This window comes from Elgaria multicarinata, chromosome 1 (genome assembly GCF_023053635.1).
Source record: "Elgaria multicarinata webbii isolate HBS135686 ecotype San Diego chromosome 1, rElgMul1.1.pri, whole genome shotgun sequence".
In the NCBI taxonomy this organism is placed as follows: domain Eukaryota; kingdom Metazoa; phylum Chordata; class Lepidosauria; order Squamata; family Anguidae; genus Elgaria; species Elgaria multicarinata.
In genome coordinates, this window is record NC_086171.1 from 177,346,931 (window position 1) to 177,374,623 (window position 27,693).

Consider the following 27,693-nt stretch of genomic DNA (forward strand, 5'->3'; position numbering starts at 1 on the left):
TTTTAAGACTGGTGTTATATGCGTTATAACAGTTTATAATGGTATTGACAGCTGTTGGGGCCCATGACACATTCTCTCAGTATTTTAACAGTCTATAAATTAATTTTAACTTTGCTGTTTAAAATTTGTATTTTAAATACAAATTTTATCCTGCTGATTTTATCCTGGTTGTGTTTTTATATTGTATTTTATATCATGTTTTTATATTGTTGCTTTACACTTTGAATAGTTTTAATTTTTGTGAACCGCCCAGAGAGCTTCGGCTATTAAGCGGTATAAAAATGCAATAAATAAATCATAGAATAGTATTTATTTATTTATTATTTATTTATTAACCTTCAAGGACTTCCTTGGTCTTGTTCTCCACAATCACCTCTTTGCTATTATACCCTGATACATCACTGTTTATAATAAATGCATATTCTCTCAAGTTTCCTTGTACCTCCATTTCCTTCTCACTTCTTGTGACCCTTCAGTTGACTCTCTGAAAACCTCAGGACAGGTACCTATTCTCTTGTACTTTGTAAAGCACTCTGCAATTGATGGAATAACAGCAGCACTACTACTAGTAGTAGTAATAATAAATAGTAAACTGTCAAGTATGGTTAATTAGGGTTGTGGATTCAAACAGGACTGAGGAACAAGCTAGCTTTCCCTCTAACTGTAGTAACTACAATGGTGATTGGCTCATCTTATAACTGCATTCTTGTTGTATGAGATGACCACATTTTTCAATGATGCACAAAGAACTCAGTGAACTTAAGTTACTGGTAAACTGCAGCCCAGCAGGCAATGTGCTGATCTGCTGTGGTTTGTGGCAATATGCCCAGCTGGGTAATAATGCATCCATTTGAGGTACAAACTGCTTGGGATCAAATCAGAGCAAACATTCTCCCAAGGAAGGCCCATTGTAGGCACAGATGATGCACTTTGGTAAAAGAAGCTTTTCTCACTAAAAGGAATTATAATAGTGGAAGCAGAAGGATTAAACAGAACGTAAGTGCTCCCTCCCTTCCCCAGGACATAGTACAACTGCGAAGCAGGAAAACTGATGAGTCACAATGAATGGCTTTACTGGCCCACCCAAAGATACAGAAACTGCTATGACACTTTAGAAACTGCTGTGCCAATTTATTTTTGACGGGACTTTCTTTTTTACTGGAGATTTCATAGGCAAAGGTGTTACTTCATCACACACTGTGTTCTTGTACACTTAAACCTATTGAGGCCAACTACACTTGATATAAGCAATGTCCCAATACCTTTCTTTAAAAAAAAAAACTTAAATTCAGGGCAGGGCACTAGGGAAGCAATAATGGGGGGGAGTTACTGTTTCCTCCACCCTTAGACCTACGAAAGTTTGAAAACGGTATATGAAATGTGTTCTGGGCCTGAATAGTTGTCAATACCATATATGAAATGGTGTCCTGATTTAGAGAGGACAGTGCTCTTTTGAAGGTGCCCCCTATATTTATTTATTTATTTAGAATATTTTTATCCTGCACCTCAACCAAAAAAGCTCTCGGAGCAGCCTACAATTGATCAGTAAAGAAGACAGTCCCTGCCCTCAGGCTTACATTCTAAAAAAGACATGACACATAAGGAAAAGGGGATGGGGAGGGAAGAGGGAGAAAATAAAAAGAAATTAAGGAGACTGTTCAGGCTGGTGGGAAAGCCCTGTTCCATCCCCTCATCTCCCAATGGAGGGGCAGATCAACAGCTTCTTCTTCTTCCCCACAGGGTGAAGATGACAGTTAGCCCAGGGGAGGGGGGTTTCCAACTATTTGCAGAGGTGCCCAGTCCAAATCTGGTGTAAAGTCAAAAAACCATAAAAAGGGCGAACAAGGAGAGGGTGGCTTGAAGTTTCCCATCCACAGTGAGCACCTGAACAGCAGACTAAGCAATGCACACAGTTCACCTAGTCAGTCTTCTCTACTATGGTGAGATGCGTTGTATTTCTAGCTAAACTATAGTTATTTCTAAATTTGCACCTTTACATGCTCTGCCACGCTACGTCATTGCAGACATTTAAGAAGGTCTTGAAAACCTATTATTTTATCGTGACCTTCTCTTCATATGACTACTGTTGTCGCTGATATTGCTGTTTTTGTTGTTGCTGGTTTTGTTGTAGTTTTTATTGCTATTTTACTGTGTTTATGCTATTTTCCCCCCCTGGTTTGCCTCACATTTTTTACCTCTGCTTCATAAGTGCTGCAAGCACTCCTCCCTTTCACGATCTAAGTAAACTGAAGTAAGAGCTCAGAAGTAAGCATAGGTTGCAGAGCATTTCTTTCCAGTTTGCTGGTTTAGACTTCGGACCTTGCTAGACCTACCTGAAAATCGGTGCTTCAGGTGCAGCGAGGCCGCGCTACAATTAGCACGGGCTGTCGTGCCTATCTACATGTCAGACGCGACGAAGCCCTGTCGCGTCCGCCATATTTTATTTTATTTATTTATTTTGTTAAAGGGGCCGGTGTGCACAGGAGCGCACCACCATTATTATTATTATTATTATTATTATTATTATTATTATTATTATTATTATTATTATTTATATAGCACCATCAATGTACATGGTGCTGTACAGAGTAAAGGTAAAGTGTTTTGTTTTGTTTTTTAAAAAAAGGGTCCCCCCATCCCCATCCCCCGATTTCCCCCCCCAACCTCCCCTGGCCTGCGATGCCCCCGTCCCCACCTCCTGTGTCCTGCCGCTACCGTGCCGCCGATGTCCCCAGCTGCTCTGTCCCGCTGCCACTGCGACTGTCCCCAGCCAGCGTTTCCTGTTGTCACCATGTCCGGCCTGTGATGCCTGCTGTCGCCATGTCCTGCAGGCCGGACGTGGCAACAACTGGAAACGCCGGCTGGGAACAGCAGCAGAACACAGGAGGTGGGGACGGGGGGGGGGGGGTTGAGACATGGACATGGGGACGGGGGGGATCGGAGGCCAGGGGAGGTTGTGGGGGGGAATCAGGGGGAAGGGACGGGAGCGCTGTGGCCCACCCACTGCTTTTCCTGGCTACTTGCACGTCGGTGCAGTAGCCGGGAAAAGCGGCAGAACGGTCTACACTCCCACGGTCCTGGCCTCAGACCAACCTGAGGCCGGGACTGCGGGAAAAACCGGGCTAAATGGGGTTTCATTTACCCGGCGCCCAGGGAGTTTTCACCCCTGCCTGACCCCGGGATCTCCTGTGCATCATCTGGACGCACAGGGGCAAGCACCGGGCTAAAGCTCTGTCTAGCAAGGCCCTTAAAGAAAACACTTCTGAGTGACCACAGAAAAGTCAATTCTATATGTGTTTACTCAGAAGTAAGTTTCTCTGTTCAATGGGTAACTCAAAGGTAAGCATGCATCAGATTTTAGTATGACTTGGATGTAAATACAGTTGAAATCAATGGGATTTACTCTTGAGTAAGGGAACCACAAATGCAAACAGATAGAATTTCTCATTGGTGGAGTATCAGGGAAATGGTTCCTAAAAAATCAAGGGATGAACCTATCTTATTCAAACTTGGCATGCTGAAAGTTCTACTTAAGAGTTCTCAAGGTCCCAAGTTTCATCTCTTTAGCCATGCCAAGTTTGAAATGGGTGCAGGACAAGGATGACATCATGTGAGTCCCAGGCATGGCAAGAGTGTGTTTTCTCCCCAATAGGACTGATTGCAGATGAAGTGGGGGTGTTGATTGGGAAAACAGCATGGGGGAGGGGTTAAGCAATCCTTCTTCTGACACTGCCTGTTGTCCAGAATCAATTGCTGCCCTGCACGTGCACACACAAACACAGGCAGCTGGTTTAAAAATTATACAGGGAGATCTGACTGCTGATTTCCTATGTCAAGCATTTTGCTTCTCTTTCTGCTACCAACATGGGGGGAATGGGTTTTCTTTGAACCGTCTCTGGCTACAATTCTGCACGGTATATAGGATAAAAAAAAGGTACAGGCAGAGTTTCCAGGCATGTACAGAACTGTCCATGAATTCAAGTCTTTTGAAGGCTTCCCTTCTGATGGCAACCTCTCATGACCCCTGAAAGGCCACTCCGGGTTTGGAAGATCTGGAGAACATCCTGAGCAGCCTCTGAATAGCATGAGAACCTGAAATCAGAAAAGGGTCCAGTGTGTAATGCATGTGGAAGTGGTTGGGTAAACAAATATCTTCCACTTTTTCATAGGTGCAGAAATTCTCAGCTAGAAGCCCCCTACCCCAACCATAAGATTTACAGCACAAATCACAATTTAGTAACCCTGACACTGACCCTCAAAAGAAGACCCTACAGCTTCTTTTGATTGTCAGCATTGTTCAAGACATTTTGACAGTGGATCATAAAGCAGTGAATCATTATTAGATTGTAAGCCTATGCGGCAGAGTCTTGCTATTTACTGTTTTACTCTGTACAGCACCATGTACATTGATGGTGCTATATAAATAAATAATAATAATAATAAAGCCATCACTTGGGAAATTGCTTATCTTAAGTCAGCCTTTCCCAATCAGGTGCCCTCCAGATGTTTTGGATTACAGATCCCATCAACTCCAAACAGCATCACCAATGGTCAGGAATGCTGGGGGTTGTCTAAAACATCTGGAGGATGGTACCAGATTGAAAAGTGCTGTGTTAAGTCAATGAGAAAAAGACATTATAGAACCCTTCTTCCCCATGTGATGTAGACAATGATGCCATCTGCTGATAATGACTGAAATTACAGTTGCCCCTTTTTGTCCATTGTATTTCCATTTAAAATGATTTTTTTAGAATGACACACCATCAGACAAATGGTGCCAAAGCCCAGAACTCTAATGTATCTGCCAGAGACGAAGCCAATGAATAGGAGGGGGCAAATTGTCCCCTCCCAGAAGGGAGATGGATTGAATTATGGTGCTTATAAAAGATAAAGTGGTCAGAGTGATGTAAATTAATTTATTTCCAAATTCTGAGATTAAATAAAAGAGTGTGTGTGAGGTGGCCATCTCAGGTAGACGTTGGCAGCTGGGAAATGGTGGTGAGGTGCTGGAGGACAGAGCTGTGTGTGTCACAAGGCTTGCCATGTGACCCCTAAACTAGCCTGCTGCCATTCAGTGTAGTGGTGGAAGACACTGTTCCATCACTAATGTTGATGTACGATTCATCTGCCAGTCCAGCTGGCTTCTCTATGGCCTTAGCTAGACCTAAGGCAAATGGAGGGGTCGTCCCTGTCTGCTCCCGGGACCCCCTGTGTGTCATTTAGATGCACAAGGATGACCCTTGGACAATCCTGGGATATAGGCCTGGTCTAGCAATGGCCTATGTGAAATGGGGGAGGGGCACTGTCCTGTCCTTTACCTCAGGCAGCAAAATTACGTGGATCATCCCTAATACAGGCCTGATTCTACTATTATTATTATTATTATTATTATTATTATTATTATTTATTTATATAGCACCATTCTCACTAACCTTCATTTATTTATTTATTTATTTATAACATTTCTTTCAGGGCAGAAGCCCTCCTAAGGCAGCTTACAACCATATGTCTGGGCTTTACTATTTCAGACTGTAAGTGGGGGCGGGGTCCACATGACTGAAAGCTTCCCCATTCAAAGAAATCCTTCCACAAAGAAAACTGATCTTTTATTCATCCATCCATCATGTATGGAGGAGTATTCAACTGCTTAAGCACCTCTCCTTCCCACAGTCTGAAGCGCTTTCCCCCTCAGTGAAAACTAGGCATTACTTTGAGGATTCTGTTGCACACAATTTGATAGTTGATCTTCTGTCTTCTTGTCTGCCCACCTGGGAACATTTTAGTGTACGATTCACAGATGATAAAGATAATTGGCAAGGGACATCTTTTTCAATTGGTGGTTACCTTGCCTGTTTTGGCTAATGTGTCAAGCAACAATAGGGTGGCCACTTGTGCTAATTTACAGAGCACAGTCCTCTGTTTGAAGTGCTGCTGAGTCCAAGCCCAGCTTAATAATAAAGAACCCTAAGAAAGGAGAGCAGCTGGGGACTTGAAGTTGCCCCCAAACAGTTAACATCTGGGCAGCAGACTGAGCAGGCACACAGGTCACTGTCCTCCCCACTTTGGTGAGATTTGTATTTCTGTTTAAATTATACTAATTCTTTCCAGGTTTGCATCTATACATATAAATTAGCATAGACAAATTTTATGCAACATGGTCAACTTCCAACCTCTTTTTTGGGTGATATGTGAATGGCCATACTACACAATAACCACTTAAACATATGCACACACATGCACATGCGCACACACTCCTTCTTCCACCTCACAAATATAGCCCAAAGATTCCCTTTCTCACAGCAGTAGCGTGGTGGGGAGCTCTTCTGAACAACTCCCAGGAGAAAGCTGTTATGGAAAATAATGATGGGATGCTGACCATATTCCAAAAGGACCAGGTGGGAGAATTCTATAGTGGGAGAAGCTGCACCTGTGGAACCTCTGCCTTCCTCAGAGGCCTTAAAAGATACAAATGCCCAGTTTTGAATATCATTGCACCTAGTTATTTCTGTTGGTATTTTTCACCTTCTATAGAAAGAGCATGACACTGGTTTCTCTTCTGCTAAGTCACTTTCTTCCCTCACCTGAGGCTGACCAGGTGGTCTAAACATAAGAAGATGCCTTAATCCAAGTGAGACCACTGGGGGGGATCTACACTACTGCTTTTAAAGCGCTTTAAAGCACTTTGAAAACGTTTTGAAAACTGTATATGCAGTGTGTCCTGGGCCCCAACAGTTGTCAAAACTGTTATAAAGGGCTTTAAAGCGCTTTAAAGCAGTAGTGTAGACCCCACTCCCCCGGTCTAATGGAGTATTGTCTCCATTGATGGCAGCAGCTCTCTCGAGTTTCCAGTAGAGGTCTTTTCTACCTGGAGTATGCTGCGGATTGAACCTGGGACCTTCTGGATACAAAGCGTGTGCCCTTCCAATGATTGTATGGGGAACCCTTCCTAGAAGTGAACTCAGCAGCTACTTAAAGGTGCCTCTGCTGCCATGCTCCCCTCTTCCCAGTGAAACTCTCTTGAATTATGTCTCCCACCCCACCCCACTCTTAGTCTTGTGGAGGGGCCGCAGCTCAGTTGACAAGCACATGCTTTGCATGCATGGATAAGGTTCTAGATGTAATCCACATATCTCAAATTAAAGTTTCCTAAATAAGAGGTCTGGGAAAGACCCCTTACTTGTGTAGGGATAGAACGTCCATTGGTATGATTTGGTATAACACAGATTCTTATATGTCCTTGCAAAATGCCACTTTCGGCATGAATTCATCTCACTGCGAAGATAAGGCTGAAGCCAAAACAGAAGCAAGCTGGTGTCAAATTAATAGAGTTGTGAAGAGAACTGGAACAGGCAATATGGAAATGGTGGAAGAGCAGGTAATGGCTCATGTACTATCCACCACTATTAAATCTCATGTTATCACAAACAGCAGCACAATCCACCCACCATCTTGTAGAGCAGGGATGCAGAACCTCAGTGCCGGGGGTCAAATCCAGCCATATCTGGCCTTTTGGGTTCCCCTGAAGGTGATGCCCCTTCCTCTAGCCCTACCCCTTTCCCCCCTAGTACCAGTCATTGGGTGGTTTCTCAGTTTTTGTAGAAATCCCTTCTAAAAACTTGAAAATGCTGCAACTAAAGTTGTGATTATGACTTAGTTACTGGCAGTAAGAACTTCAACCTAAAGTGTGCTGGTATTGCTAGTATTTTGGCCCTACCCCCTTTGCCATCTGGAATTCAGCCTCCAAGAGCTTCTCCAAAATGGAATTCCACCCTTGGGTTCAAAAAGGTTCCAAGCCCCTGACGCAGAGCCTTCAAGAAAATCAGAAAGAAACACAGATTCTCTATATTTGTTCTCAATGCTGCTGGTTTTTTGTTTGTTTGTGTTTTGTTTTTTTAATGAACAGAGAGAAACAGTGGTTGCATCTCCCAAACTGTACAGATCAGAAGAAGTGGCATGGAGAGGGCTGACGGACTTCCTGGCTGAGAAGAGGAGGCCACCAACGCTTCCTTAGCAATGTCCTGGTCTGCATTCAGCCAGTCAGTTATAGCATCAGTACGGGCCTTCTGTATAGCAAAGGACTCACGAAGGATGGTCATCTATGGTAAAGCATCTTCCCTTTGTACTTAATACACCCATCATTTCAGAACTGGCATGCCTCCAGGACAGCTGACATGGTCTGGGAGGTAATGCTGCCTTGCAAGATAATTGCAGTGGTCATTCTATGGGCTCATGCTAGCAGGAGGGTGAATGTTTCCATAAATGCAGTGACTCTACAGCTAATGCAGGGAGATGTGGCAAGATGAGGGAGCTCCAAGGGGCAAAAGAAAGGAAAGAGATATACGCAGGCACTGTGGGTCTTCACCTTTTCATGCAGAACCTGAAACAAATGATCAGAGAATAAAAAGAAATGGTTTAATTGCATTGGAGTTAGTCTGTTAGAAGTGTTCTGCACTGATAAAAACAGACACTGACTTGGACAAGAATAAGGAGTCCTTATTTGGGAGGAGTTGTTATTGGATAACAAAATATCCAACTAGGTCAGCAGAAGAAAATAATCCAAGAAGCAAAAACAGAAAGAAAAAAAGCCTATCATGGTTGGAATGAGAGGATCGGATGCTTGAGCAAATGTCCCCAGAATAGGCTCATGCATGGTTTTTCTGGAGAGAACAGTAGCCTTGTGAGTTTATATATAAAAAAAGGCCCGTGCAGTGAAGATGCACATGTAACATATTGCCAAGTGATGGGGTCAAGGGACACATCGCCTGAATACATGCACTCAGCCCAAGCATTTCAAATTTGGCACAGCAGGAAGAGAAATTCTGCTGTCAGAGTAGGCAAATGCATGATCTAGGCCAGATCTACACCAAGCAGGATGTAACACTTTGAAAATGGCTTGAAAATGATGTGTGGAATGTGCCACAAGCCCCAATAGTTGTCAATACCATTTATAAACCATTATAAAACAGTAGTGTAGATCCTGCCCTGGTCTGAAACCAGGTGGTACCGCAGTGCAGAAAGCAGTGGCTATGGAGAGTTCTCTGTCCACCAGTTTTCTGCTGGTTCAGAATTACAGTAATTCTCACTCCCCAGCTGAGCTACCAGCAGCCTTATTCACTCACTCAGTTTGCACAATCAAACAGCCCACCTTATTTAAGCCATGGTGGGCTTCAGCATGTGCCAAGTGTGTGGGTGGTCATTTTGAATATTCAAACCATGGCTTGTCGTTCGCACAACCCCCAGGCAGTGGGGGTTGTGCGAGGGTTAAACAATCCTCACATAACCCATGACTTGTTCTAGGATGGTTTTGCAATTTCCCACAAATCCTGATTTCTCTAAATATTCCCAGCCGTGATTTTGTAGAACTTATGGCTCGTGAACAAAAACAAAAAGATGCAAGATGTCACTTGGCGGTCGTGGGCCGTCTGGCAGCATGCCTTACACACCCACTGGGTCATGCGACCGGTGGGAGTCCAGCGAGCAGAGCATGAAAAGGATGCAGAGGAGTTAAACCATCCTTACCCAGCATGCACTGCAGCTCAGCATGGCTTGTAGGCAGCAGTGATCATGCAGACTGGGTCACTATGTTTTCGTTGCATGAGAAAGAACTATTTCCTTTCAACTAAAAGTTGGCTATCTACATATCCCTTTCTACAAAAGGCAAGACACACATTCACAATAAGGCTTTGGGAGGCAATGAGACATAAGGAGAATGATGGCATTCAGGTGTGCTTTTGCAGGGCCCCATTAGGTTTCCCTTGCCCAAACCCTATGCTTGGGTTTCAAATCTAGAACTACAGTCTAAGCATCCCATCCAGTTATTATTCTCCATTTGGCATAAAGAGAAGATACTGTTGGACTGATGACAAGATTTTTCAGGGTTTGCTGTTCCTGAATTGAACAACAACCTTTAGTAGGGTCTCTAAGGTAAGAGTCCATAACCAGGACCAGCCCAAGACATTTTGCTGTCTGGGCCAAAGAATACGATGATGCCCCCTCCCATTCCATGTATAGAAGTCAACCGGACTGACTGTCTTCAACACTGATGTTGGAACAGCAGCCTCCATTGCATGTGGAGGCATCAAGCTAACCAACTTAGACAGTGTAGAGCAGGCCTCATGGCACACATTTCACCTCCAACACACCCTGCTGCCACCTCCCAGCATCTGCTGCCTGAGGTGACTGCTTTATGCTTCCTAGTGGTAGGGGCAGCCCTGCCCATAACCAGTAGCAATCTAATTTTGCAGAAGTCAGGAGAAAATCGATTAGAAATCAAGCAGACTTTGGCTGTTACTCACAGCTGGGTGAGATTCGGCTCCCTGTTTCTGCCTCTGAATGGCATGCAGAACCCATGAAAGGATTAAACATTTGAGCCCAAGTATATATGTTCAGCGAATAAATGTTGTTTCACATCATTATCTCTGAGATTATGGTGCAATGCCCTGACTGGTATGTTCATAACTGTACCAGCAAGTCAGCCACCTGGATGCCAGATTAATGGGGCACTCACATGCTCAGGCTTGTATATCTAATGGCATGGTGTTATAAATCCTATTTCCAAGCTATGATGTTTTCTTCATTTTCTTTTTAATTAGCATGAAATGCAAAGCCACAATGCACCCTGTAGATAACCTAGGCCTAATCTACACCTGCCATTTATCCTGGGGTAGTCACGAGGTTGTCCCTGTGCATCCAAATGATGCATCAAATGATGCACAGATGATCCCTGGGTGAACCTGAGACTAGCATTCAGTTCTCCCGGGATAGCTAGGACTGCTTTTTCCCCAGTGTCTTGGGACCATCCCGAGCTCCGTGGGTGGCATGGCTCTCCCTCTTGGGGTCCTCCCTCTTCCCCACGAGTAGCAGGGCTCAGGAAACAGGCACAGAACTGTGCAGGGGGAGCCCATGGGCATCGGGGTGAGGGGGAGAGCATTTTTGCCATCTTTGGGATGGCACTTGGCATTTTCCAGCACCGAGTTTGTTGTGTGTGTTTTAAAAAATCTCACCTTCGCGCAGGATCGTGCCTGCGCAACTGCACAATTGCACAAATGTCTCCTCTTTAAAAAAAAATGGCACTCCAGAACATCCTCCTTTACTTCCAGGACAATTCGCTGGCTTGTGGCCCCTGAGGGACAATCCCGGAAGTGGGAAACTCCATGTCCGTCCCTCCCCACTCCCCAAAGGGCTGCAGGTGTAGATGAGCCCCTAGAGTGTGTCCCCAAATAGCTTTGAATCTGTTTCATATAAGTAGGCAGTACAAATGACAAAGCTAAGACAAAAAGACATAGCCTAAATTTCTGGTATTTCACTGAAAGTTATAATTGGTCTTGAAACCGTATAGATGTAGAAAAGGGTGCTGCTGAATGCCCACATCTCTGTGGGGCAAGTCCTAATTACTTGGGATTGGCAATGTGAATACATTCAGCTTAATACTGGAAGTGTCATTCAGGAATTATGACTGCAATGGGACTTGGCAATTTCCAGTGATAAACAAAACTGATATGGACAGGAGATTAAAAAGATCAGAAGAAATTAAGAAAATGCAGTACTTTTCACTGTCCTGTCGGAGTTTTGGCAGCATCAAACATCTTCTTCCTGCCCTCCATTCCTGACATGGCCTCTACGTTTTTACGCCAATCACCCACTTCTACGGGACGCTCCTGTGAAGGGAGACCAGGAAGTTAAACCTTGCATTAAAACCATGAGGACAGTATATACTTAGGATCATCTCCTGCAACCAGAGATGGGACTGTGTGTATTGTGTGACCCCTTCCAATCAACACCAAAGGACAGTATGTGCACAGATTTCAGCATCGTGAAAAGTATGCTTTCATTCTAAAGTTCTAGCCTTTATGGCTGCTGTGAAAATGAAAGTGGGTGGGCACTGCTTTGTGAAATCTGAAAATCCAGAAAGAAAACAGTGAATAAAATTGTCTAGACGTTGTGCGCTGCATCTAGACACCCTGTGATGATCCCAGAAGCATGTAAGTCCAGGATCATCCCACTTCCCTCCCTCTACACCGTATGGTGTAGACATGCCCCAGATGTGCCAAAGGTCTCTGGCATGGCCAGCCAGCAAATAATCCAGGCAGCTCCAGAAATATGCTCACAGGGAGCTTGGCTGCAGATCTGGACCGAGGAAGTGCTGCATGCTGGCCGTTTGACTGGGGTCTTTCCACTGCCGTTTGCCTAGAGTTGCCATCAACTGAACAGGGAAGTAAGCTATCTTACTCAGTATTATGCATTTCCTTGTATCTTTTTGCCTGCTATGGAATAAAATCTCAGATTCTATCCACCTGTGGGTTTATTGCCTCTGAATCCTTAAAATAACTTTGCCTCTTGGCAAAACAACAGCTGCCACGTGTTTAGGTGGTTGTAGAAAGAGGCCCTCACTGGTGCTCAGGGAGCAGAGCACACTGTACTAACCATACCATACTTTGAGGGTCAGATTCAACGCATCTTCTAAATCTAAATGACATTGTTTAAGCACAGGAATACATGGTAAGTCTTTGGATCGGCTCCCTCTCAGGAATTTACCCCCTGCTAACATTTTTCAGGTCTGAGTGACTTTATGAGTAATAAAAAAAAAGAGCCAGAACATTAAGCCGCCTGCTTCCTCCCTATGCAGCCTTGCAAAACTGGCTATGGGTGTTGTGGGTTCCTTTCCTTATCATGATATTGGAAAAGCTGATATTCAAAACAGATTCCAGGGACAGATCTTCATATAGAGGTCTAAGCATTGACGTTACCTCCTAAGAAAATCAACTGCACTAGGGTTTCTTTAGATTCATTATGTTATTTATGGGATGCAGTTAAAAATGATTTCCCCATGATGAATGATCTTTGTTCTAGTAGTGACTTCTGCAAGTATTGGCAATATGACTTGCCCCTCTTGAGATTAGAAAAGGTAGGGAAAATCCATAGGAAGGTATCCATCATGCTGCCCTGTGCAACACAGAGAGAAACTTTCCTGCAAAAAGGAACATCACATGTGACCCCGAGCAAAGGAAGGATGTGTGGGGCTTCCACTGACTGACCTTTTCCGTGTCCTCCTTCTTCACAGACTTGAGGTTAGCTCTCAGGTCCATGGAAACTTTGTGCTTTGAGCCAAGCAGAGCTCGAAGCATGGCGTCAGCGGAGACACGGACACGCCGCAAGGGAGGACGTTTGAATTTCCCCCGAAGGTCAAGCACCTTCAGCTTCAGATCTTTAATCTATAATAGATAATACGCCACATGAGATCATATAATAAGCCATACAAGGGCCAAAGTTAAGAGGGAGCTCTTGTTATTTCTAAGCAAGAAGCAGTTAACATGAATGCAGCCAACCTGCTCTAGCACAGGAAGGAATGCCTTGGGAATGCCCTTGTGCTCAAAGATATTCTGGGTACAGAGAGCAATTTTACACCTGGATCGGTCGCTGCCTCTTGCCATACTCAAACAAAATTCAAAATTGACAGGGAGTCTCCTTTTTTCCATTTGCACACACTTGATTTGTGAACTGCCCAGAGAGCTTCGGTTATTGGGCGGTATAAAATGAAATAAATAAGTTAAATAAATAAATAAATAAAGGAATAAGCAGCTCCTGGGCTGTAGCAAGAGAATTGATAGGCATGTCAAACTTGAGAACACCAGGAGCAGTCTTCTGTATGATGAAAAACTCATAGTTAGAAACTAGAACACATGAGGAGCCTCAACCTTCTTTTTGAAATAGTGTCCCAGAATTCTTATGGAAGTTCCAAGAGGTCCTGAAATCTCCTATTTACAACTTAAAACAAGAGTCTGCTCCACCCCGGTTACCTCAGGCCTGACTGTCATAAGAACCTGTTCCCAAACCCAAACAGAGAACAGAACAATTAATACAAATTTACTGTGAATATCTGAGAATTTAAGGAGGAATCATTTTGCCTTCTTCTTACCTCCCGTGTGTTATGGGTGCATTTTGCTTCAATGTCATATCTCTCCTCATCCACAACGTCTACCTTCTCATGTAACTCCCTGCACAGATCCTATACAGTGCAAAAGGAAAGTGGTCAATGGCTGTTTTCTATTATTGTGATCTAGGCCCTCTGTTTTGCTAGATTATGTCTCATCATAAATCCTATTAATTTTCCTTTTTCTGTAGAAAATATGGAGAAACTTTCTTTTTATCAGTTTGGGGGAGTTGGGGGATCTATACCCTTGTGCTAATGACAAAGTAATGTTAATGCTTCCCACTAAAAGCATTGGCAAGGTGTTATTCCCAGTGGAGGCTGGTGGCTCTGATGTCAGTGGGGCAGTGAATCTGCTCAGGGTTTCATTCGGAACTTTAAAGGAGCTATCCAAGGTATGAAACCCCTTGGATAGCTCCTTTAGAGTTCTGACTGGTTCTGAGTGAAACCCAGAGTGGATTCACTGCCCCACTGACATCAGAGCCACCAGCCTTCCCTGGTTATTTCTGGTATTCTGTCTGTCAGACCTTTTCTTGACATATGGTAACTGAGCAATAGGAAGACACCTTGACAGCTTACATCAGCAATAGCCGGCATTTGTACTCTTAGGAGCCACTCTTCTCTTCAATCAGAGGTCAGGAGCCCAGAATTGCTGCCATTCAAACCACCAGCACCCCTTTGTGAGTGGTCAGGCCCCCAAATCAAGTTGGCTCCATCTAGCACGCAGGCATGGCATTACAAATACATGCAGTATTTACATATTACATATAAGTTACATACAGAATCAATAAGAGAGACGTAGTAATAGAGTATCTCTGTTTCTTACAACTTGGAAATATAGCTTTTTCGTTCATAAATGAAATGGTTTGCAAGTCTTGCATGAGATTTGATAAGGCCTTCCATGGTCAGATGGACAGGTCTCAGGGCTGGATCCAACCTGCAGGCCACCAAGAATGGCCATATGTCCTACTTTAAATAGACAGTCCTAAATTTGAAGGGCTGTTCAGTACAAGTCTTCCCCTTCTTATTGTTTTATTATGATTCTATTAGAATGTACGCCTATGCGGCAGGGTTTTGCTATTTTATTGTTTTACTCTGTACAGCACCATGTACACTGATGGTGCTATATTAATAATAATAATAATAATAATAATAATAATAATAAGAAGAAGAAGAAGAAGAAGAAGAAGAAGAAGAAGAAGAAGAAGTCTGGTTTAATGATAAACAAACACAAAAACATAAGAAGGGAAAGAAGGCGGGGGGGCCTTGGAGTTGCCCATTCAGAGGTAGCACTTTGACAGTAGACTCAGTAGGCAAGTACACAGGTCACCTGGACACAGTCTCCCCACTATGTCGATAAGTATTGTATTATTTATTTATACATTTGCATCTATAGATATAAATTAGTATATGCAAATTTTATGTGACATTGTGTCCACTTTTATCCTCTCTTTTTTTGGTGGTGCATTTCTTGTGGCAATATTTAAATGGCCACCTTAAGGCCATCAGTGTGCCACCCCTTTCTTATATAACCCTCAAAGTGGTGGCAGGGGTGTTGGTATTTTTCCATCCAGGTGGCTCCTTGAAGCAAGAAGTTTAGACAAGAACCTCTCAAAAGTATGATTAGACTTCTTTCCTGCGTCTGTGGATTAGACTGGCTGGAGAATTGAACTGAACCTCCTAATATGGCTCATTAGACCTTTATAATCCTTAAACAAAATCTTCATAAGCCATCTAAACTCTTGCTCTGTTTCTCAAAACATGAATCTACCTGGAGTTGGGCGAATGAAAGTCCACTGGTCCGCAGAGGTGTGACCCTCTCTGCTAAATATCTCTCCTTCTCTCCTTGTTTGTCCACTTGCTCTTGTTCCCATTGTTCTTTGGCTTTAGCCAGCATCAAACTCTGAAAGAGTTCAAAGGATTTCAAAGGCATGGGATCCATCAACAGGAGATACAATATCGTCATCTTCATAATCATCATTATCATCATCATATTTTCCAAGATGCCAGCTACACCAGAGTTTTATGGAAAGAATTCACAGGCATCTCCTACAATGCATGAGGCAGAAATCCTACATAATCCCCAAAATTTGCGTGGAAGAGCTTTTTCTGTACAGCTACATTCTAGGTCACTCATTTTAACTAACGCACAATTGTCTCTGTTTAGACAAGTCCAAGAGGAGCTGGAATTACACCCTGACTCACCTTCAGAAGGAGTTTGCGCGAGGCTGTGATCTTGGATTTCCTCTATGGAGCAAAAATTAAAAAAAATCAAGAAAGCCATTTTAAAAACAAACAAAATCAACTGCTGAGCCATATTGCAAAATTCTTAAGAAAAACGAATCCAGAAATTGCTCACCTCCCTGAAGAAGGTCATTTTGAAGAAGGAATAAAGATTGGAGAAAACAGAATGAACAGAGTGAGTATGGAAAACAAAATTTAATTATGGTAACATGTATTAATTGATATACTATGAAAAAATGAAGACATTCCACCCCACCTGTACTACCCACTGCTCCCAGGGAGGACATCTGTGGTAGCTCCTTCTTAGCCTCCTTAGATGACACTGTGTTTTGCTGTGCACCAACAAGACCCACTCCACAAAAACTACAACTAGTCACTTCCAGACACTGTGATCACTAAATCCCATTCCTGTCATCTACTCTTAACCCCTCCGTGAATTCTTACTGCTAGCTAACTGGATTTGCTGGGCTGCAACTGCTCATCCACACATACCTCAAACCTGGCCCAGATTTCATGGAATATTCCTGGCCTTTTCCCTGCTTCTGTTGCTTCTCCTGTAGGATGCAGGCTCTCCTTTGTCTCCTGGCTTGTCCAGGCATCTGGGCCCTCAACCTTTCTTTTTCAACCTCAGAGCTAGCTCCAGATGTGAGGCCACCCCTGGCAAAATGACATCCACCACATATGGTCCCCTCCTAGTTAGCTTACCACCAAGAGTGAGAAGTTGCAGCACCATGACCTGTCAGCTGCCCATCGCTGGACACCGTTCTGTGTCTCATTAGCACAGGGGTGTTTTGCATGTTGTTTGAATGGGGTCAATATGTGATTTAAAGTGTTATTTGGGATTTCTCTACAATTGTGCTGCTCTGTGATCGAAAACATCACACACTCACTGGGCTTTCCCTAATAGGAGTATTTTGGATACTCAAAAGGGGCAGGGGCAAAATCCAGTAATCATCATCATCATCATCATCATCATGATCTATTTTAGCTTAAAGCTCTGACTGCCAGTAACTAAGTCTTAGGAGAATCATCCCAATCTTTTAGAATGTGTGTGTGGGGGGGACTTCACAGAAGCCCAGATGCCACCAATTGATCAGTGGTTGGGGGGGAGGGGGACATTTGGGAACCACCAGAGAGGCAGGCTGGATTTGGCCTACAGGCCTGAGGTTCTGCACCCCTGGATTAGCAGAAGTGCCAAGGGGATGGTGAGATGCTTCATCTAATCTACTGCATGATGGATGAGTGTGATTCCATGGATTCTCCATTTATCAATAATAATAGAGCCCACAATTCCAGAAGGAGGAAGCTAATATGTACTAGAAATATGTACATATCAGTTCTGGGGAAGCAAGAGGGGAAAATGCAACACCACAAGACCTCTGTGTTATAACCCTATCTGGGGAAATGTATATTTTGCTTACATTTAGACGATTTAGATGATGGCCTGGTTTAGACAACACTCTAAACCATGCTGCTTGACCACAAAACGGTTAATGCATTAAGGTCAATGTATTACATTAACCATTTTGTGGTTAAGCAGCAGCGTTGTGCGTGTTGTTTGAATGGGGCCAATATGTGATTTAAAGTGTTAAAGTGATTTCTCTGCAATTGTGCTGCTCTGTGATTGAAAACATCACACACTCACTGGGCTTTCCCTAATAGGAGTATTTTGGATACTGAATCCCAGACCTGAATGTTAACGTTTTCACAACTGATCTCAAACCAGGCAATTCCCACTTCATCACCACATCTGTAAGTGGGATCAGGGGTGGGTTGTTGATGGGTGAGTTCCCAGTTTTCCAGGAGTGGGTGATGCCATCGCTGAAACAAAAGGGTGGGATGGACTGGCTATCCCCAGCCCAGTGGGGCAGGAAAAAGAAAACATTCTTTTGCCAAATCCCCATGTTGAAGAACTCTGCCTCTAAACATGGAAAGCCTATATTCTCCTTTGCCATCTAGTGGCTGGTTTTGGGAACTGCTCTATGAAGTTGAAACAGATTTGCTCTCAAAAATTTCCTCAAAATTCCCTTTGGTGAACATTGTTGAATATTCTTCATACAGTCTCTTGATATTTGGTATTTACCCAATGATAACAGAATTCAACATTTCATATCTGACAATTGATATATGACAGCATCTGACATGCAATGGTATTTTGAATTTCATGTTATTGATAGCTGATACACAGTGTTGTGTCAAAGGGTGGTTGTTGCTGTTTTTTGGACATTTCTATCTTCAGAGAATACTTTCCACCTCTGAACACTGCAGAGAATTCAGAGGAATGTTCAGTTCACACTGGACACTATTTGGTCTCAGCATTGCCCATTGTAAACCTCAATGGCTAGCCATTGCAGAGGAAGACCAGTGCCAGTGGGCAAATTTTCTTTTTCAGGGCTTGTCCACAATTAGCAAAAATCCCATAGCCTTACCGGGGCTTTGTGTTCCAGAGTCTTTGTGGGTTTAACAATTAGCACACTGCACACACTCCCACTCCTTATATTTGAGGGTTCCTTCCTATGTGTTTCATTTATACCACCAGCAGATAGCGCTGCTTTATTGCAAGATTTTGATTTATTATAGTATTTACGGGGTTTTATAAAATGGCAGATTCCCACTTGAAAATGGAGGGAGAGGCATCAGAGGTTGGCAACATCATGAAAAGCACTTGCAAATTTCCGTAAGTGACCAATCATGAGTGTGCAATAAATTGCTTGTGTAGAGAAGCTCTCAGTAAAGTTGGTCTATCATTACTGCTTTATTTATTTATTTATTTATTTATTTATTTATTTCTGGAGTTGTATGCTGCCTTTCAGGGCAAAACCCTCCCAAGGTGGTTCACATGAAAAACATTAAAAATACTACACTATTTATCATTATATATCAGTAAAAACTACAATCCAAATTAAAAACATTAGAACATTAAAAATGCAGATGTTTAAAAAGATACAGAGCACCATACATATTAATTTTAAACAATTTTTTAAAAAAGACTTCAAGGTCTGCTTGAGAGCCATTGAAGTTGGGGCCATATGTACCTCCTTAGGGGTGAATTCCACAGATATGGGCTACCACCCCATGTGTTCACCAGAGACCAAATCAGAGGTGTCTCTATATTTGAGGCAAATGGGGCAGTGACCCCCTGCCTGTCCACCACCCACTCGTGGCAGAGAGATCCCCCCACAGCCAGGTACATTTGTTCCACTGATTCCAAGTGCTATATGAGGTCTTCTCCTGTAGTCCTCCGGCAAACTCAGTAGAATATTGAGCATCTGCCTGTCGTCTGCTCACCAGCCCAAATGGGCACCAGCCCCCACTGGATCAAATAATGTCAGTGGATGGGCCATGCCTCTTGACGTCATTTGGCCCACAGAGGGTTTGATGGGGGGGTTAACCCCCCCTACCCCATTTTGGTTTTCCCTGACCTAACCATTGTGTGCTATGGTGGCAGAGGTGGCAGAATCAGCATGGAGTTGTCGTTTTCAGCAGCAACCCCATCGACACATCTCACGTCAAGTTCTGCTTTAAGTGCCAGATGCCATGCATGGGGTCACTGGGACCAAGCTCAGTCACTGGATCCAAGAAACAGGATGATGACATCTGAACTGGAACTGAATGGAGTGCAATTCAGAAAAAGAAAAGTGGGGATGGGGGACGGATCTCCTACTTACGGTTCAGGCATTGCGCAAACAAATGGGGTGCCTACAAATTGAAAGAAAGATAATCAGCATCAAGGAATGAAACTCAAACCCAACTTTTAGAAACTGACGCAAACCATTGCTGCATAACATGAACAGCCTCCCCACATTTAGAAAAGGCAGGACTGGAATAACAGTGTCTATTAACCCAGCAATGAAGTTTCAAGTACTAGTGAAAGTGGAGCTCTCAAGCTACTAAAAAAATATTGTCATGACAGCAAACATTTATTATGGCTGTTCTTCTCCCCAAGCCTAAGGGGAAGTGGGGGGGAGAGATCTACACCAAGCAGGATATGACACTTTGAAAATGGTTTGAAGACTGTATCGGAAGTGTGTCCTGGGCCCCAACAGTTGTCACTATTGTTATAAACCATTTTAAAGCAGCAGTCTAGATCCTGCCTGTGTGTATGTCCCAAAGAAATAAATAATGATCCATTATCTAACTGCATGATGTAAAGCATTCTAGCTATGCATATACAGTGCAGGAGCCTTCCGAAATTAATCTATACCAAACTTTGCTTATGAAAGATACACTCTGAATGTCCTGCTCTGATTTATATCACTAAGGCTGTGACCCTATATCTGCAAAGGAATTTACTTCTGAACAAACATGTATAGGATTGGACAGCATGGCTGTTGCAAGTCAACTATCTGTCTAGCTTGATCTGCCTCATGCTATTATATGTGGAGGTCACCTTTTAGATTACTTTTTGTAGGTTTTATGATTTCATGGCACATATGATGGTACTCCTGCCTTTTAAATAGCAGATTTTGCATTCTCTGTAAATAGTGACCCATGGAACAGCATTTCTACTGCATAGATGGCTTGACTCAACTCTTGACCTAGTAGCTCTACCAGTCCTCCTTACTAGTAAAAGTTCATTATCTAAAGATACCAAGAAATTGTAATTGTCCCACATAAGGTGCTTAAACAGACTAGGAGCATCATCACATGGGAAAAATCACATTTGCTTACCATCACTTTTCTGCCCCTGCGTCTGTCCCCCGTTACTGCCTCTTTTGAAAAAGGAAGTAAACAACGTGCGCGTGGCCCATTCAGTGGGCCGTTTTTATCGCGCTGCTTCTCCTGCACACAGCAGGAGATAGTGGCAACTTCCATCTTTAAAAATATGTCAGACTTACTGGGGGGTGGAGTTGTGGTGCAAAGAAGGCTAGAAGGGGGAGGAGGCGTGCGGGAGGCAGACAACGTCGTGAGAGGGACCCACAGAAATCTGGGAGTGCCCAGCAAAATGCTCATCTGATTGAGCTCTAAATCTAATAAGCCCTGATGGCTTTTCCTAAGTCTGTTCAGAGTACATTTGCTGTGCTGGTCCTTGCTGAATTATCCAAATGCATGGAAGATGGGGAGAAGCCATAGGCAGAAGGCAGCATAGCATCTGCTGGAAATACAGACTTCAGATCAAGATGGAGCATTACTCTCTCCAAGCCTGTCTCTTATGGCCAAACACACTTCTATTGTTTACTTTATGAACTGCTGCTACCAGAGAGAGAGAGAGAGGGAGGGAGAGAGAGAGAGAGAGAGAGATATGCAAGCAAAGATGAGATGTATAGAAGGGCAGCCCCAATTTAAGAAACAAGAGCAGGAACAGAATGTGGACCACAGGGTGAATAATTCCATGCATGTCAATAATTCACAGTTGCTTTACCTCAAAAATTCAATTGCTTCCCAAATACAAAGTCTACAACCCCCTTCAGCCCCTCAGTTTGACAGTTTAAAAATATTTCTTTTGGCTGATATTTTTGGCATTAGGAACTTCCCTGGGAGGAATCAAATACTGCAAAATCAAAGTGATAAACAGACAAGTGTTAACTTTGCATTTCAGAAGTGAAATTTATATCAAAGTAATTCTAAGACGCACCACATTTTTAGAGATGTTTATATGGGGGAAAAAGTGCATCTTAGAATTGAAGAAATAGGGTATATATATTCAGGCAAGGTAGAAATCAAAGAAATTTGTTAAGTACCATATAAGAACTTGTCCTAAAAGACCTGAAGCTGAGCTATAGGTTTATTGGCTTTGGGTAAAGTTGTTGTCTCATTGAAATCATCCTAAATAAACACTAAATCAAGTGGAATGTGAATGTTAATTCATTTTAATTCATTCTTTTCCTGCATTCCTTTGATTACTGGAGCTTAAATTAATTTCAGATCTTGTAGTATTTCCAAAATAGTTGCAGGCGTTGGCAACATTAGGATTTTGCAACAATAATTATAGGTGAAACTTGTTTTGTGCAAATGCAAAAGTCTCTAAATGCCTGAAAGAATATCACTTTGGGGGCTTATATGTACCTGGTTTTTCCCTCAATCACTTCATCTTTATGTCCTTCATTGCACTAATGTTTTCCACAAATAATATACCAGTCCCATGAATGCCATTCGAAAGAGGATATAGAATTTGTAAAAGAAATATTCTGGACTGGGTCTTTTTGCTCTTTCAAAAGAATTCTCTTAATGCCCCGGGTATCACTGTGGACAGCATTCAGAAAGGAATAATTCCTTCAGTTCAGTTTCTGGTAAATTCCCATGACAAAAGCAAAATTCCCTTCAAGGTCTGTGCTGAAACACCAAACTAGTTTGGCTTCACCATGTTGTAAAGTTAAGAAAATGTCAGTATCCTCAAAAACACAGAGAAGATAAATTCACTGTCGAGTATAGATGTGTGTGTTCACATTAAATGGATATACAAAAAGAACTAACATCATTATAGCACCACTAAAGCTAGTGTAGGCCTGGAATTTGATGCAGGAGAAAATCAATTTATTTATTTCTTAGACATGCCATTTTCCCAAGAGCCTGTTGCCTACTGTTATATACTCAGCCACCTTGTACGTTGGCTTTTCCATTACAGATCCGTTTATGGCCATCTGCTCCATGGAATTTCGATGAACATTTTTCTTCAGATCTAATGATTCACAACCAAAACCTGCCCGTAAGCTTCTTGCTAATCTATTTGTCTAGTAAGGTGTGCAGGATAATAATATAACGAAAAAATCATCTCAGCTTGCCGACCATCGCATTAGTGCTTACATGGCACTGGCATTGCAAGTGTAAATGACCGTTGCCAGGATCCAGCCCCCATCCAGCCCCTACTTAGCCAGCTGATCTCTTCATCTTCCTTGAGCAAAATAAAGCAATCATTCCTTTCTCCCTGCTCCAAGTCATAAATCATCACAGTTCATTGGTACAGGATTGTCCCAAGCTAACTCTTTGATGAAGCACCTTACCTAGTGCAGTCCAGGCAGGAGAGAGGTGATGGCTGGAGGATGGAAGTTTTCAGACTGTGAGGGGATGAGGAAAGAATGGGAGTATTAAATTGAAGCCAGACTGCAACTGGTCAGTAAAAATAGAACAGATAGAGACACCCTTCGGCTATGCCCGCATTCACAGTGCAAGAGACGACGTCCACATGCAGATGACACACCCGCATTGTGCACACTTTGTATATATTATGCACTCACACATTACACTGCTCATATGTTGTGTACTTTGTGCATTGTACTCTGAGTACATGCCTACTGATGGGCAAAGCATACATAGATTCTATAGACCAACCTTCCCCAACTGAGCAAGATCTACACCAAGCAGGGTATAACCCTTTGAAAACATTTTGAAAATGGTATATGGAATGTGTCACGGGCCGCAACAGTTGTCAATACTATTATAAACTGTTATAAAGCAGTAGTGTAGATCCTGCCCTGGTGTCTTCCAGATACTTTGGACTCTAGCTAGGGTGGCCAGGTGGCCTCATTTACAGAGGACAGTCCTCTCATTCAAGGGCTGTCAGAAGCTCTCCTCTGGAAGCATCTCTTCTCGGAAGGGCTGTCCAGTCCAAGTCCAGTTTAAAGCTATAGAACTGTTGCCCATCACCTGGACAGCAGACTGAACAGGAGTGCACACAGTCAACTGGTCACAGGCTTCCACAGTCCAGTGAGATCTACTGTATTTTTATTTAAATTGTAATAATTATTTCTAAATTGGCGTCCAGAAATATGTTAACATACGTAAATGTTGCAAATCACTGTCCTCATTTATCCTCTTTTTTGGTGATTCATAAGTGGCCATTTTAACTTCAACACCCATCAGCCCAACACAGCATGGCCAAGAGTAAGAAATGCTGGGAGTTGTAGTCCAAAACATCTGGAGAACACCAAGTTGGGGAAGGCTGCTATAGACATACACTAGAAGTTGGGAACCTCAGGCCTGTGAGTCAATTCCATCTCTCCTGGGGTTTCAGTCCAGCCCTCCTGGGTTTCTCAGATGGCCCCACTCCCTTCCCCCTAACCACCAACCATTTGCTGTTTTTGCAACTTTTGTGCAGTTGTTCCTCCCAATCTTCAAGGTTGAAATGGCTTTCCTAGAGCTTAGTAACTGGAAGCAAGAGCTTTAAGCTACAATATGCTAATCATTGTGTTTTATATTTTTGGCCCCCACCCCTACGCCCCTTTACCTCTGGCCCTGCACACTTTGACTTTGCCCCCTGCCCACCACTGGAAGAGTTTTTCTGAAACTGAATTTGGTTCTGTGGCTGAAAGAGGTTGCCAACTTTCATGTACATAATCAAAGAGAAACCTAGATCTCAAAACAAGAAGTACTGGTCAAAATGGATCAGCTTCAGTGAAATGACAAAAGATACACTTACTCCTACATTTTGTTGGCACATATTTGCATCCTCATCATCCTACTCATGGTGTAGGATGGGCCCACAAGGATCCTCATTGCTCCTTGTGGGCCCATAGGATGCCCACAAGGAGACCACAAAAATCCTACCCTGCTACTTCCATGGAAGGGGGAGATGACCCATCAAGATTGGGCAGCCCTTCAAATGAAGAATGCCTTCAAACAGAGGACTGTTGCCAGTAAAGTAGGACAAATGGCCACACTAGTGTAGAGGACCTTGCCAACTGAGAATATGGCATGCATAGATTTTATTTTATTTTTAATGCGGCAACATTTCTCAGCTGAAAGGGTAACCCTCCTGCTTCCATTTAAGCAGAACTTCATAGGCAGGGCAGAGATCTGGGCTGATAATATTAGGAAGGGTGCAGGCATAAAAACTCTGGACACTAATAGCAGGAGCGTGTTCAGAAGAGGGCAACCAGGATGATCAGAGGTCTAGAAACAAAGCCCTATGAAGAGAGACTGAAAGAACTGGGCATGTTTAGCCTGGAGAAGAGAAGATTGAGGGGAGACATGATAGCACTCTTCAAATACTTAAAAGGTTGTCACACAGAGGAGGGCCAGGATCTCTGCTCGATCCTCCCAGAGTGCAGGACATGGAATAACGGGCTCAAGTTAAAGGAAGCCAGATTCCGGCTGGACATCAGGAAAAACTTCCTGACTGTTAGAGCAGTGCGACGGTGGAATCAGTTACCTAGGGAAGTTGTGGGCTCTCCCACACTAGAGGCCTTCAAGAGGCAGCTGGACAAGCATCTGTCAGGGATGCTTTAGGGTGGATTCCTGCATTGAGCAGGGGGTTGGACTCGATGGCCTTGTAGGCCCCTTCCAACTCTGCTATTCTATGATTCTATGATTCTATGATTCTATAGGTCATGGTTGATGAGAGCAGTTGATGAGCTGAGATGGAGAAGAGGAGAGCTCAGAAGTCAACTGTCCCACAGCTTTCTTTACCTTCAGTCTATTGAAAACCCGTGGCTAAGAGTGATCTCGATATTGATGGATGGAGGCAGCCTTTGTTAAGCATAATCTCAGCCCCTTCTGTGGGATCTCGCTCTTTTCTCTCTGAAGAGGTTGAATGGGGTGGGAGGATGGAGGACACCCAGTGAGCTGTCTTTGCACCTGTTTCCCTGTGTATTTTTAGAGCAGACATTATGAGAACACAATACTATAGTCCAGCGATCACAATGCCTGGCATTTTAATCCATGCTGCTATTATGGTGCAGGCAGAGAATACAGGCAGGAGGTTCAATTGCAGTGAGTGACAGGAGTGATGGGCGTAGCAGGGTCCCACAACACCAGCAATGGGATGAGCAGCAACTAGGAGTGCAATGAACTGAATGGCTCATTCTAAGCCATTTCTTACATTTTTATACAATTCTTCCTCCAAAGAGCTCTGGGTGATGTCTGTGGTCATGGTCTACCCTATTTATCCTTGCAACAACCCTGTGACATAGGTTAGGAAGAGACAGAGTGATTCACTGGCTCAGCCAGACTCTTGGCAATCTACTTGGCCCGGAGCAGAGAAGCCGTTTCATCCCTGTGTTTGGTATGACATGATGTTCCCACTTTAAGACATTCTTCTCGGTGTCTGATATCAAGATGAGCTTATGGCACTTGCATCTTGTGCTGAATGCATTTAGCAAATGATGTTGTCATGGGATCTTGTGCATCTGGTCATATAAGCAGGAAGAGATTTAAAAACATGAATTCTTCAAACAGCACCAAACTAAATGCCTCACAATTAGCTTAAGGATCATATTCAGGAAATAGATCTGAACACACTCAGACACAGACCTGCAAACTCCAGCGTGTGACCTGACATTAAGTCTTGGGGACTGACAGAGGATTCTCATCTTTGAGCATTGCAATCACTGAGAAATACGATTGTAATTGGATTTGGGTCCATCCTTATATTAGTCCTGTTGAATCCATCTACAGTGCTCAAAGCCATTTCCCCCTCTTTGGTTTGTTGTGTCTTAGGTGGACCTAGAACTATTTCCTTTGATCCTTTTGTCAAAACCTATAAAAACTCTTGGGCTTCAAGCCTCAGTATTCCAGTGATTCCAGCTGCTCCTACTGTGCTGAAATAACTTGCTGAAACCATGTTGTTCCTGGACTCCCCCACAAAGGAAGACACCATACTGTAAACCTGGTGCTCCATAGTTCTGTGGCCTTCTGATGACCCATTACCTTGCTCTCTACTTGCATGATAAACCCAGCTGCCCTGGTTGCATTAATTGGCACTAGCTCTTCTCTGAAATCACTCTGAGCCACAGAACACTACGGTTTTGCCACAGCCTCACTACCCAGCTCTGGCTGCCTAGGTAGCCACACTAGCAGAAGTGGTAGCCCTACTACAATCTTGCCCAGGGCTTCCTTTTGCTTCAATTTCAGGAATTTCCCCATTCCCAGTGCCATCTTTAGGAATGATCTCTCAGGAGAGATATTTTTAAGCTCTGCTCTATTTTCTGCAAGCCATTTCCCTACAAATCATAGCATCCATCATTCCCACTTAGGCTTAGAGCTCTAATTTGCCTACCCCAACTCTTGCAACTTTCTTAGAACCCAGAAATTTGGGATCCTCTGAGGATTTGGGATCCATGACAACATGGTATGACCAATGTCAAAAGGTCCTTAGACAAATCCTTATCCTACTTGGCACCAAAGCATAATTCTGCAGGAAGGTACACTGTGTAGAACTTCTCTAATCTTGTCTTATTGGGAATACTTTCCTCTAGCAGCAGTGAATATGGTGCATTAAGATCCCTTCATGTCTTTCACCTAACACTCATCTTCTAGCTCAGTTTTTATCTGTGATACATACCCCTAAGTTCATTTGCTAGCCCACCAGAAAAGAGATGAAATCTGGCATGGTTGGATTTTAGCAATGGTTTGGTTTCCAGTTCTGCCATCTGGCTCTAGTCACCTCTTCATTTGCATGTTGTTGTTGTTGTTGTTGTTGTTGTTGTTGTTCTGCTTTGCTTCAAATGGTACCTCTTAGGAAATAAATAACTTTTGCATTAGACTCTGACCTGGACCTGCCAAAAAGTGCTGGGCCTCACCCCTAGCCCCAATAAAAACCACTGAAGTTCTGCCCAGGTACCATTTTATTTTATTTCAAGAGATGG

General features: G+C 43.3%; 2 protein-coding genes across 2 annotated transcripts in view; both read right to left on the minus strand.

Moving 5' to 3' along the window:
- TNNT2 (troponin T2, cardiac type) overlaps positions 1-27,693 on the minus strand; it is a 311,842-nt gene that overhangs the window by 99,894 nt on the left and 184,255 nt on the right. The window lies entirely within an intron of this gene.
- On the minus strand, positions 8,285-23,182 carry TNNI1 (troponin I1, slow skeletal type). Its single transcript, XM_063119667.1, has 8 exons — positions 23,113-23,182; positions 19,836-19,870; positions 16,133-16,174; positions 15,699-15,830; positions 13,916-14,005; positions 13,035-13,211; positions 11,547-11,657; positions 8,285-8,377 (listed from the first exon to the last, which is right to left on the minus strand). Exons 4-7 carry the CDS (start codon positions 15,822-15,824, stop codon positions 11,550-11,552), a joined length of 501 nt encoding a protein of 166 aa, XP_062975737.1. The 5' UTR covers positions 15,825-15,830; positions 16,133-16,174; positions 19,836-19,870; positions 23,113-23,182; the 3' UTR covers positions 8,285-8,377; positions 11,547-11,549.